The sequence below is a fragment of the Furipterus horrens genome, unplaced genomic scaffold (genome assembly GCF_987537825.1).
Source record: "Furipterus horrens unplaced genomic scaffold, mFurHor1.1.pri manual_scaffold_10, whole genome shotgun sequence".
NCBI classification, from domain to species: domain Eukaryota; kingdom Metazoa; phylum Chordata; class Mammalia; order Chiroptera; family Furipteridae; genus Furipterus; species Furipterus horrens.
In genome coordinates this window covers 89,770,096-89,782,850 of record NW_028327180.1, presented here as the reverse complement: position 1 = coordinate 89,782,850, position 12,755 = coordinate 89,770,096, and the positions used below count along the sequence as shown (strand labels likewise).

At 42.6% G+C, this 12,755-nt stretch overlaps 1 protein-coding gene across 1 annotated transcript in view; it reads right to left on the bottom strand.

The window, feature by feature from the left end:
* TTC1 (tetratricopeptide repeat domain 1) overlaps positions 1-1,828 on the bottom strand; it is a 29,398-nt gene extending 27,570 nt beyond the window's left edge. Inside the window, exon 1 of the mRNA XM_090289695.1 lies at positions 1,472-1,828. Within this exon, the coding sequence (XP_090145821.1) occupies positions 1,472-1,798 (327 nt within the window). The 5' untranslated portion in view covers positions 1,799-1,828. The remainder of the gene's footprint in view (positions 1-1,471) is intronic.
* Positions 1,829-12,755: the final 10,927 nt, after the last annotated feature.

Sequence of the window (12,755 nt, the reverse complement as noted above, 5' to 3'; positions counted from 1 at the left end):
TGCAGAGAGTGTCTAACACTTGAGCCAAACCACTTTAACTGTCAAACCAATAGCCCTGTAGAAAATTTCCTGTAATATCAGGGCAAAATATATTAAGGTATCAGAAAAGCATTGTTATCATTTTAACATTTTTCTAAAAAGCCTGCACCAGTGATATAAAAGCTGAACCAAACACTCACTTTCTGGAAAACCATTTCCCTAATGTTATCGAACATTGATTTAATTTTCCAAGTCCTTTCTACTGAGTTAAGTTTATGAACTTGGCTCACTTTTGCCCTTTATCCTCCTCTTTTGGTGGCACACACTAGCACAAAAGCTAACATATGCATGTTAAAACCGAGAGATTTAATGACAAGTGCCTAACGGGAGACAAAGAGAAGATGCTCCTCCCGTCTCGTGTTAACTCCCAGCTCACACTGTCACTGCACATCTACCATCTCAGCCCATTACCAATCTATCATAACCAGTTCAGCGAGGGAGCTTTTCAGAGGCTAAGCTACAAATCTTGTTCAAGTTCTTTGCAGAGAAGCTCAGACATTATGGTAACTCTTCAAACAACCTTGCTTAGGCGATCAGAGTGACACGTGGAAGACACCAAGACTTCTGTCTCCAAAAGTGAAAGCTTGCCCCGTTAAGGGTGAGGCCCAGAGGAAAAGAAGGCAGGAAGGTGGGCATTTTATTAGTGTATCGGCTTTGTAAGAACAGCTAATTTTGTTATTAAATTCTACATTATATTTTCTCTGGCTTTGGAATCAAATATCTGGGTTTGAGAACCAGTTCTGACATTTATCAGCTGTGTGATCTTGGGTAAGTTACTTTACTACTCTAAACTCTTCTCTTTCGAGGAATGCTAACAGTATAGTATGTTTCATAAAGTATGTTGTGAAGAGAAAAAGAAAACACAAGTAACAGTTTAAGCTTAGCAGCCGGCACATTATAGGTGCTTAACAAATTTTAGCTACTATTGCACACAATACTGTTCCTTGAGAACCTATGTAAATGGTACAAGTCCCAGTCAGTCACTCTTCTCTGTGACCAAACCTCCACCAGGATACTCAGGCAGTTATTTTTTGCTAACAAGGCACTAACATCAACAGGCAGCATTCCATAATTCTAAACTCTGACAACACGATGTCCATTATGTGAATTTCAGCAACCACCCATAGATAAGGTCACAAAGAAGCTAAAAAAGTATATATACAGGTTAGAAAATTATACAAGATGAGCACAAGAAATCAAAGTTCATGTAAAAATAAGTGGAAATTCTTTTGCTAAGCAGACACATTCTATGCTTCTCTGTCATGCTGCTGATTTATCTTGGATGCATCACTACCAAAGCTTTAAGACACAGAAGGGCAAGTTATTCTTAAGCACAGATGAATCGGTTTACTATAATGTCCGCCACATTTACTCATTTTAAAAAGCAGTTTACGTGGCAGATCATGCACAATAATAATATAAAAGTACTTACCTGTTTCTCTTCATCTGACATGTTTTTTTCCAGTTCTATTAAGTATTCTTCATCAAGCTCAGAGGAATTCACATCATCAGGTTTGTTCTCAACCTTGTCCACGCCTGGTTCCTCCTCAAATGAGGCACTGCAGTCATGAAAGTGCTCCTCTTCTCCCTGGTCCTCCTGGGGATGGGCCTCAACATCCTCGAGCAGCTTGTTCTGGGGCTGGTGGTCTCTGGCATTAGAAACTGGATGGCTAGCACACCCTGCTTCCTGGGGATCTGTAACTTTCAAACCACGGAGCAGATCCTCTGCAACCCTACAGTTTTCTGAGTTCTCCTCCATGCTTTACCAGTGAGGAAGACGAAGCTGTCTCTGGGAAAAGAGTAAACGTGTTAGGCAATGGTGTTTATATTCAAAAACAACCCTATCACATCCAAACGAACTTCGCATCAAAGCTCAAAACACACCCTAACTTCCTTTCGTTAGAATTCATTATATTTCAATAGGCTATTGAGTCCATAAATAATGCCAAAATGATATCCCTTTCCAAAGCTCTTGTAAGCAACAAGAGACCGATTTTTATGTGACTCTTCCACTTTCCGCTGCTCGCATTTTATCGGAAAGTGCAAAATAGGCAGAAGCTAAAACAATGCCGATAAACGAAGCGACCCCAACCTTTATTCAGAACCAAGAGCTAGGTCCTAAATAAGAAAATACGCCGTCTTTCTAGCACCACCACACGAAGGTAAAGAATAGGTTTCCGGTGAAGCTTAGAATACAATCCGTGCGTGCCCTGTGACCACCAACTTCACCCAAATCCGACAGAGCGAACCCTGGTGCAGGTGGGCCAAACCGGGAGCCCCCTAGGGGTTAAAATCAGGCACTAAATCAGGCACAGCATAACACCTGGGACGCTTTAGCCCAGCTCTTAAGACTCCACAATTCTGACTTCTTGGTTTGGCGTTGCGCTAGGGCGTCTGTATTGCTAAACAAAGGCGTCCCAGGTAATTCTAATACGCATCCAACTGAGAACCACTGCGGGAGAAGCTGAGTCACACCGTCACAGCCTCACCCCTCCGTGGCAGTAAAACCTCGCCAACCACCCCTGTGTCACAAGAACCGGAATTCGCCCCGGCTCGTCCCAACCGAACTTAAAACAGCAACATGGAGCGACTTCGCCTCCGCAGCAATGTTTTGTTTCTCCCTGCTCCCAGGTCTACCGGAAAAACACAGGAGTTGAAGGCCCCAGGATTAAGAAGGGGCCGTCCCGCGTTTCCCAACGTCCGTCCCCTGGCTGCGTCCTTCGCCACCAAATAGAGAAACCCATGGGAATACTCACAGACTCACAATTCTCTCTTCACCTTCCCCAGCCCCTGAGCTCCTCTCACTTCCGCTCAGTCACGTGCATTTCCGTCGGCGCCGACCAATGGCGTCGCTGTTGGCAGAGCATCCTGGGAAATGTAGTGGAACGGCGCTGTGTAGCGTCGCTGTACGGACTGAAATCCGAGTGACCGTTGCCATCTTGGGTTACGGCAAGACTCCGCGTGAGCAGATAGGAAAAAAGGAAAAGAGGAGAGCTGCCTCTGGGGTGTTCCCTTTACTCCTTCACCCTGACCTCTCTCCTGCTAGCAGTGTCTAGGGGAATCCTGAAGTATAAGCCTTGTCCAAAAATAAAGGTGTTCCCCCTAATAGTCTTCAAAGTGTGCCTTTCAAGGGGACATTATGAAAATATTAGGAGCATTTCAGGGAATGTTTATTTGGAAATGATTTGGATGTCAATGAATATCCTGATTTAGTTTAACTTATAAACATCTTAAGTTTATTTAAATTACTTGCTTTTGGATTGGACTTTAAACAGCTGATCATCATCTCAAGTTATTGTTTTTGTTGATGAATTTTGTAACAGAGGTAATATGAGCTTATTTGATTAGTAAACCCAGATAAAGTTGTACCTTTGGAGTACACTCAATATTGGCAGCTCCAAGACATGACTCTTTTTATTAAAACAAACTTAAACTACCTTTTATTTTTCAAAGATTATCCCAGATCATGTGAAACTGAAAAACATTCGGGTTAGTTTCCATATTTTTGAGAGTATACTTAATTTGTATAGAGTTTGTCTTTAAACAAATGGAAAATAGTTCTTTATAAATTAATTTGGTAATACCATCCAGAGGTTGAAAAATATCACATATATAATATCATACACAGATACATATTAATGGATAGACAGATAAAGAGCTCTTTTAATTTTTTTAGCCATGTCTCAGGTACCAAACTCAAAAGAATAGTTAGATCCAAATTGTGTTTCTGGCAGATGGGCTAAGTTAAGTTTGCTTGCTCAGATGTCCAAAGTCTTTAACTGGAGATATTTATTTGCATGTTGTAAGGATATTTTTAGAGCTATGTTTGGAGTCATTTTGTATCTGAAAAGCTTCTGCATACCAAATAATGCATCCTATTGTTTCCCAGTGGTTTGAGATTTTTTTCTTTTCTTTTCAAGGGCACTCCTTAATGTAGACTCATCTAAAACCAAGTGTCCCCAGAATAGCCATTTTAATTCCAAATATCCAAACGTTCACCCATTTTTCAAGAATGGCGCAAGACCCTGGTCAAGGACGAGGTGGAACCTATTTTGCTTTTGGATTCCCTAAAATATCTTACCTACGAAGGGACTCTGTTTTCCAGTGTGTTTTCCCCACTTCTGAACAGGATGGGTGATTTGCCTAGAAACTTCAACAGAAACACACCAGAAAACAGAACAGAAACAGTTGGAGAGCTCAGAAGGCAAAGAGGGGGGAGCTTGTAGCCACTTAACCCAAGAAACCCACGTTGGTGAGAAAGTAACCAGCGCAGAGAGTTCTGTGGGTACTGACACCTGGTTTGCTCACCAGCCTCGGGATTACAGGGGTTAATCTCCTTTGGGTCCCTGTTCTGGTGCCATAGATTGCCAAAGGGTCAGAAATAGCCAAAGTAAAACCCGTAAATCACTGGAGTAGCAATGAGGAAAAATTTATCTGCACACACCAAAAAGATAGCTCGGCAAAACAGCAGTACTCAAAACATAGAATGAGGTTCAGGGATACATTGTTATCGGTCGGTCGGCAGCCGTCCGTCTCGAGAGACGATGGTGTAGCTTCTTAAGAGTCTATCTGCACCGCCGAGAATGGTTGTGCAGTCCGACTCGGGAGTGACACGGTATCTGTCTCCTCCCGTGTTGAATCGACATCTTGCGATGACGCTGGAGTGTCCTCTCCAGTGAAGCTGAAGCTACAGAGCCTGGGCAGGGTGATATGGAGGGTCTGCTGTTGCCCATGCAGCAGACCCCCCCTCTCTTCGCAGCCGAAGGATCCAAGGGAAAGACGGAGTCAATACAGCTTGGCTTCAGGTGCGCCGCAGGAGTTGCTGGTGTTGACTACAACGTCAAACCGCCTTAGGGACTCCGGCTCCGGATTTTCTGTCGGGGTTTACTCCCTTAGCCTTTCCCCTGAAGAGGTATGCCGCAAGGCAGCAGAGGTTTTTTTTTTTTTGGAATCAGAGTTTTCCTTCTCTGATGTGCCCTGACTGGAAGATCGAACCAGCGACACTTAGCTCGCAGGCCGACGCTCAATCCACTGAGCCAAACCAACCAGGGCTAATATATATATATATATATATATGAGATGGTATGATAAATGTCATGAAAGAATAATCAAGCTGGGTGAGTCTCTAGATATACATAGGGAGAGAAACATTTAGCACAGTGCCTAGCACATTGTGTTAGTTATTTCTGTTAATGTCACTATGTCACTCAAGCCAGCTGGAGACCTCTCTCTGTTACATTGTTATAAAGCAGCTTATATAGTGAGTGAGGAAGCAGCGACTATTTATTCTCCCCAGTGATTGGCAATAAGCTAAATTAATGACTCAACTGGTTTTTTCTGCTAAGGGATCCTTCAAGACTGGTCTCCATATGCTTTTGATTTTAACAATAAGTAGTTGGATGTTGCTGAAGTACAGAGCACAAAGCAAGAAACAGATTTTTACAGATGGGCGCTCACCAATCAGTTCCTGGAACCATGGAGGTTTTGTGTCTTAGCACTCTGTAAAAGAGAAAAAAAGGTTTTTCACTTAGACGGCAGTTCTGTTGTTATTTCCCAGGGTAGAGACCATGTCTGTCTTGCTTACAGTTGGACATCCTGTTATCACATGGGTGAATGATCCTCTTTTAGGAATACGGTCCAAACACTGGACATTCAGTCCTCTAATGACTTGTATAAAGAGATTTTGAGACTTCTGGAATTACCTTATAGGATTGTTGTAAGAATTAAGTGGTGTCATGACTTATCCAAACACAGAAAGTGAAGTGCTTGAAAAAGAAAAAAAGATACTTTACTATTAACAGCACTTAGCACAGTAAATGCTCAATAAACTTGTGCTGTTATTGTGATCATTATTATTGCTTATGAAGGCAATTATGATCAATTATTAATAGTGATAGGAATTTAGTAATTACTAGTGTTACTAATGATAACTAGTAATATCATTAATAGTGATAATATTTCCGTAGCTTTCATTCACATGCCCCAGACAGAAGATGCTCAGTGCTCACCTAAGTTTGTTGGAAGAATGGAAGCTGAGCATGAGTAAATAAATCATGTGTGAGTGTGGTGGGTAAAGCAATAAGATCAGGAGAGTAGCAAAAAAGCCATTTTCTCTTTGCTTTTCCATCTGGGGGAGCAGCTGGGTGATTTCTCAGTGGCACATGCCTACCCCTCCATCAATAAGGAGCTGCCCACCTGGTCTGTGGCCAGCTCTGCTGGGAGCAGGCCAGAGACTAGGGAGAGGTGAGTGAATCTCATCATGGCAGGAAGTGATGGAGGACACAAGAGACAGAGCCTTGTACTCAAGGTGGTCCTTTGGGTCACTGGCAGGGCAATTGGATTGCTGTCCAGTATGGTGGTTTAGAGTGAAGGTTCTGGAGTCAGAAGGCATGGGTTTGAATCCCTGCTCTGCCTCTTGGCAGCTGTGAGACCTGACCCTGGATAAGTCCCTGAACCTTGATACCAACTTCATGAGGTTTCATGAGGCTTAAATGAAATAACAAACCTAAACCACTTTGTACAGACCCTTTAACTTAAAACTGCTTTGTAGAGAATCAGTAGGCAGAGACGGAGACCACTCCTGCCTCCCCAGTGACTTATTATGCACACACTGTGCTAAACTTTTGGGAGATTCTGTGCTGCTACACTCCCTGGAGCTAGAGATTTAATAAATCTATGCTAGACTGACTCAGCCCTTTCTGTGCCCAAAGTGGATGGATTATACCCCAAGGCTTTGGGAAAAAAGCTTTACACCCTGGGACCATTCTTCACCTTCCCCAGAGTTGGGGCACCCGAACTTGCCAAAGCAGGTCCCATATCCAGGAATAGTCAGGGCTGACGATGAGATGTAAATTAAATACATAATGAAGATGTAGAGCCTGTATTCCTACTGTGGTCCCCAAAGATGCTATTGCTCCTTACTCCCTCCTAGTTTCAGTCCTCAAACTGAGATTCCTGGCAGGAGATGCAACCAAGAGTTAACATTGTCAGCATTTAAATTCCTGTGCTGCTTTTCCCCTTAGATCAGCATGTCAACAGAAATAAAATATGAGCCACAGATGTAATTTCATATCTCTAGGAGCAGCATTAAAAACAGCAAAGAAAGGGAAATTAAGTTCAATAATGTTATTTAACCCATTATGTCCAAAATATTATCATTTAAACATGTAGTCAGTATAAAAATTAGAAGAACATTTTACATTCTCTTTTTCAAACTAAGTCTTTGGGATCATGTGTGTATTTTACTGCTGTAGCGCATCTCAACCTGGACATCAAATTTTCACCCAAAACACTGGAATCTGCACTCAGATTTCATAACATTTACAGTGAGAAAAGTAGGTTCATATATCCAAGTTTTAAAAATATATACTTCCCAGTGACTGAATCAAATATTAGTTTTAAAGTTTAAGTTTAATTTAATTAAGATGAAATAAAATGAGAAATTTCAGTCCATGGTTGCACTAGCCACATTTCGGATGCTCAGTAGCCACACGAAGCTTTTGTTTACTGTGTTAGCCAAGACAGGCTGAGACTTTCCAGAACACCAGCTAATGACATTCATGGCGAACTTAAGTGTGTGGGGGGTCGTGCTCATTATTTCACACTTGTAATTGCAGGTCATCCTTATAATAATCCTGGCCTCCCTCCTTTCACTCTTGTTTTCTATAATCCCTTTATCATTCAGTAACCAGCCTGATCATTTAACGTAAATCCTATATGAGTCTCAACCATTTTCATTGACTTCCCACTCCGATTAGAACAAAATCTAAAATTCCTCATCGTGACTCATAAGGTGCATGCGATCTGGTCTCTGCCTACCTCTCTGACCTCACCTGTACCACTTTCCCCCTTGTTCACTATACTGCTCTGTGTTCCTAAAACACAATATTTTCCCCATCTCCAGACCCCTGGGCTCAGTGTTTCCTCTGCCTGATGCTGTTAACAGCTCTTCTCATGGTCTGTTCATTCTCGTTCTTCAGGTCTTGCCTCAATTTCACTTAAGCAGCTCACTCTTTTATGTCATCTTGTACATCTTCTTCATATCATTACCACATCTGTAACCATCTTGAGTATTTATTTACTTGATTATTATAACTCCCTCTACTAGACTGTAAGAGCCACAAAGATCAACATCTCATCTCTCTTCCTTGCTTTGAAATTCCCAGAGCCTAGCACAGTGCCTGGTGCACAATGAACACTCAAATATTGTATAAATGGATGACATTGTTAGGTTTTATTATTACAAATATAAGGTGGAGGCTCAGAGAGGTTGAAAGTTTTCTCCAAGGTCACACAGCTAGTAGAACAAACCAAGAACATAATGCTAGGTCTAACTACAAAGTATGCTTTTCTCAAGAACAAAAGAGGTGGGCAGATATAGTGACCTTAACTGCAAAAAGCAAAAGTGGTCTTTGAAGGTGATCGATGTCTATACGAATATATATAGGGATATATACATCGCAGGAAAACTCAGCTGTTTTTCAGTGTCAAGCAAATGGCTCAGAGCCTGGTTAGCAATGAAGCCTTTAAGGCTGGTGATGGATGGATGAAGGTACCATACAGAATGGGGACTGACGGTCTTGGAGGCGGTCATCCTGGAGACCGCCACATTGAGCATCCTGCACCCATTAGCCCCACTGCCCAACCCCCATCTGCCCTCACAACCTTGGTCATTAGGACTGAGAAAGGGAATTTGTGTTCCAACCACACATGAAATGACTGAGCTAGAACATTTCTCCCCCCCCGAGACTCATCAACTGAACCAAACAATTTATTCCAAGTTAGGAAACATACCTCCGACCCTCACTTTCCTATACTAAATGTCAATGCCCATTTAAAAGCATGCAGCATTGAGTTCATGATGTACAAACCTTTGCGAGTTCAGGCAGTGGGCCAATTTTGGTCCAGCAGGTAGCAAAGGCGGGAGTCAGAAGGAAAAGGGGGCCAGCTGGGGGTCAGGCACTGTGCTGAACACTTTCACTGGCTATTCCCCTCCCTGAATCCTCCCAGGCTCCCTTTCAAGGGGGAGAAAGTCTTTTCACTCCAGAGAGGAGACTGGTTTCTTTACCATCCTCTGTTCAGGCCAAAGCAGAGGCAGTGGATATTTGGGGAGCTAAGTAATCTATAAATTCCTCAGCAAGAAGCTGCGTCCAGGATTCAGACTTCAGCATGGAGGTCCCCTCTTTGGGGGCTCGAATGTTAAAGAGGATGCCTCTAACCATACCCACCACTGCAGTTCCTTATTTTCGTTCATAGCACTTCATTTCATGAATCATGGCACTTAAACAACTATTTTCAACTATTATACTTACCTTTTATTTGCCTGTTCTGCTAGAGAGTAGAGCTTTAGAACAAGAGTTGGCAAACTTTTCCTCCCAAGGGCCAGGTAGTAAATATTCTAGGGTCTGGGGGCCACGTGGTCTCTGCTGCAACTGCTGGACTGATGTTTTCACAGACACCATGTACATAAATGAGAGTCTGTGTTCCAATAAAACTTTATTTACAAAAACACACATCAGGCTGGACTGGGCTGGTGGGCTGTAGTTTGCCAACCCCAGTTGTAGCGCTCAGATTGTGGCATCAGACTGGCCAAGATTGAATCTCAGCTCAGCCTCTGACTAGTCCATAAAATTTGTGAAAAACTCCTTAAGCTCAATAAACCTCTGACTCTCTGTAGTATGAGATAATAACAGTATTTTTCTTCTGGGGGTGATTGGGAAGCAGACAATGAATTAACATATGTAAAATACTTAGAACAGAGCCTGTCTAAAAGACTTGAATGTGATCAACAATAGCCTTTAAGTTTCACTAGGGCAGGGGCTACATTGCTTGTATCCTGTGTGCTTAGCACAGTGCCTTGCAAAAGGAGACAAACACTTGTCAACAAACGAACAAGTAAATAAACGAATGAGTGATCTCTTACTAGTCCCAAGATAAAACAAAACAAAACAAACAAAAAAGGGTTTATTCTCTGTTGTTTTTATTTCAGTATAAAAGTGGGCTTTTCTTTTTCTTTTTTAGTAGCATGAACATTTCCCCTAAGCCTAACTTTTAGCTGGATTCTCGCTACCGCTCAGATCCCAACATCAGACTGAAATTCTCTGGAAGCCAGAAAAAAGGGCAGCTTCCATTGCATAGACCAACATTCCCTCCAGCGAAAACATCCTGAGTATTTCCTTAAGTCCTTGGGGAAACTGATCAAAACGCCGGCTAGTTTAGGAACCATCTCCCTTGGCCAAGCTGGCTGCCTGTGTCTTTGAGTTCAAGACTGAAAGCCTTCTGTAACAGGCGAAACATAAGCTGAGGTTCTTTCTAAAACATAATATAACAAATAAGATATTTGTAGGTCTTTACTTTGCTATTTCAAACATTAATTATGGCCACCTCAGCAGACTTCTGGGGTGAATAAATAATTAAGAAGTATTCACAGGTATTTTAAAGACACAGATGATAAAGGAAACCAACTTTCCTGTCATTTGTCCTATTATCCCTGTGTTTAGAGATTGAAGAGAAAATGACTTCTTCATCTATGACTTTTTAGAATATATATTGGCTCAAGTTTTTCAAAGAGCCTAAGACAATCGAAGCTATGTGACTCATTGGTGAAATCTCATCTAATCTCCTGTGTTTTTCAGTAGGTCCATCCAAACGCACTTAAGGTGCATTTTCCTCTTTATTATTGAATTTTGTACTAGTTCGATCCCAACCTGGCATTAGCGAATATATGGCTGTAGCAGGACACTTATCCAGAAGTAATAGAAAAACATCAGCATCTCTGGGAAATAGGGCTGAAGTTGAATAATTTAATAACACTCAGCATTTGCTGAGCACTTCAGAAGCTGACCCCGTGTCATGAATATGCGTGAGCTCTGGAGCTGAATGTGCTCAGTGGAGATTACCCTGGTTCCCCTAGCAGCTCTGAGCTAGACAAACCACGCATTATTGCCATTTTCCAGAAGGGAAAGCTGAAGAAATTGAGAGAGAAAGCGACTTGTTCAGGATGACTGTGATAGCCAGAGGGGCCAAGAGGTGTCAGAGCTCAGGAGGTCAACTCATTTGGCAGACCATGAAACCTCTAGACCTCTTCTTAGAAAAATGCTTTTTAGTGCATAAAACAAAACCCACATAGGATTGTGAAGAAAATAAATTATATTGCAATAAGTTACTGAAATATTAAAAAATGTTTTTGTGACATAAATCATATTCTTGAGACATATGTACACATAATCACATTAAATATGGTAGGTTTAATAACTACCATAATTTTGAGGTAGTGATGAGAAAGAACATTATTTTAACATACTGAAAAACTGTAACATGCTATTAAAAATCTGTGATTTCTTTTGGTGAAAAAGTCACAGGTTCTGCTCAGATTACTGTGGACTGTTGCTTACAGTAATAATAGAAGGAGATGCTAAATTTTAACTAGAGGTGAGTGAAAACAAGAATGTAATATTTTTCTCCATTCAAATTCATGACCCACCCCCTTGAATTTTATCCATGTCCCCATAGGAATCTGTAGACCCCAAGTTAAGAACTCCTTCAATTTTAGTCCAATTCTTCATAAAACAAAAGAGAAAACTGAGGGGCAGAGAGGGGGAGGGATTTCTCTCAGGTTACTTAGCACTGTAAAAGCAGGGGTGAAGCAAGAACCCAGCGGCTGAAAAGGCCTTCCTTAAAGGACTGTTAGGAAAAATCAATGTAACAATCTATGAGATGCTTGGCACAGTATTGGGCACACAACTGCCATTGGCAGAAAACAGCAGAAGCACAGATAGGACTTTCTAGAAATCACATTAAAAGGGGGAGAGAGAGTCAACTGTATGTGCCTTTTGCCCTTGTCCCTTTCTTCCTCCTGTCTGGAAAAGGGACATGATTGATGGCCACACTGGAAGGAAGTTGCGGGCAAACATGAGAAGGGACTTGGGCGTCTCTGACACTGTGGAGCTGCCACACCACTCCTGGACAGCCCGCCTCCAGATTTCCCAAGTGAGAGACACAAAAAATCTTCTGACTTGTCCAAACCACTGTCACTTGTCTCTGTTACGTGCCGCCAAACACAGGTCTTCAGTGACACCCACCTCTCCCTGGCTAGGGACTGAGCCTCTCATCCAGAAGAGTTCCAGCTGAGGCTTCTTGGCAAGGATCCAAGGATAGGAAGGACGTCACGCTGTGCTCGGCACATTAAGGCAGAGGTTGTTTTATCAGTTTCAGGGCATTGCTGCTCAGTGCGCTTTCTACCACATTGGCTCACAGCTTCAAAACCCGCACACAGCCTCAAAGTCAGCGTCCACCCCCGGCCTCCAGCTCGCCGTGGTCGCAGCTCTGGTACACATGCCTCCATGGCAGCTCAGCCTTGATTCAATGCTGATCATGCCTCACAGAAAGGAACAGCTTTTGAAAATGCTGACAGAGACAAAACACCTAGTAATTAGTGGCTAACAGCCACAGATATGACGGCAATTAGGGGGTTTATATAAATAAATCCAGGAGACTGAAGCAACTTCTCATTTATTCTTGCCTAAGCCCCTGAGCAGTTCCTTCTGCCAGTGGGGCTGACTTCACAGGAAGAAAGTGGGATGAGAAGTGAGTGGAGAGGTTGTGGGGGCTGCCAAGACCTTCAGACTCCACAGCCCACCCCCTTCCTTCCTCCTTGCTCCAGTGGCCACTCTGCTGGACCTTTTGCCATCAGAGCTGGGGACCCATGGAGGGGGTGC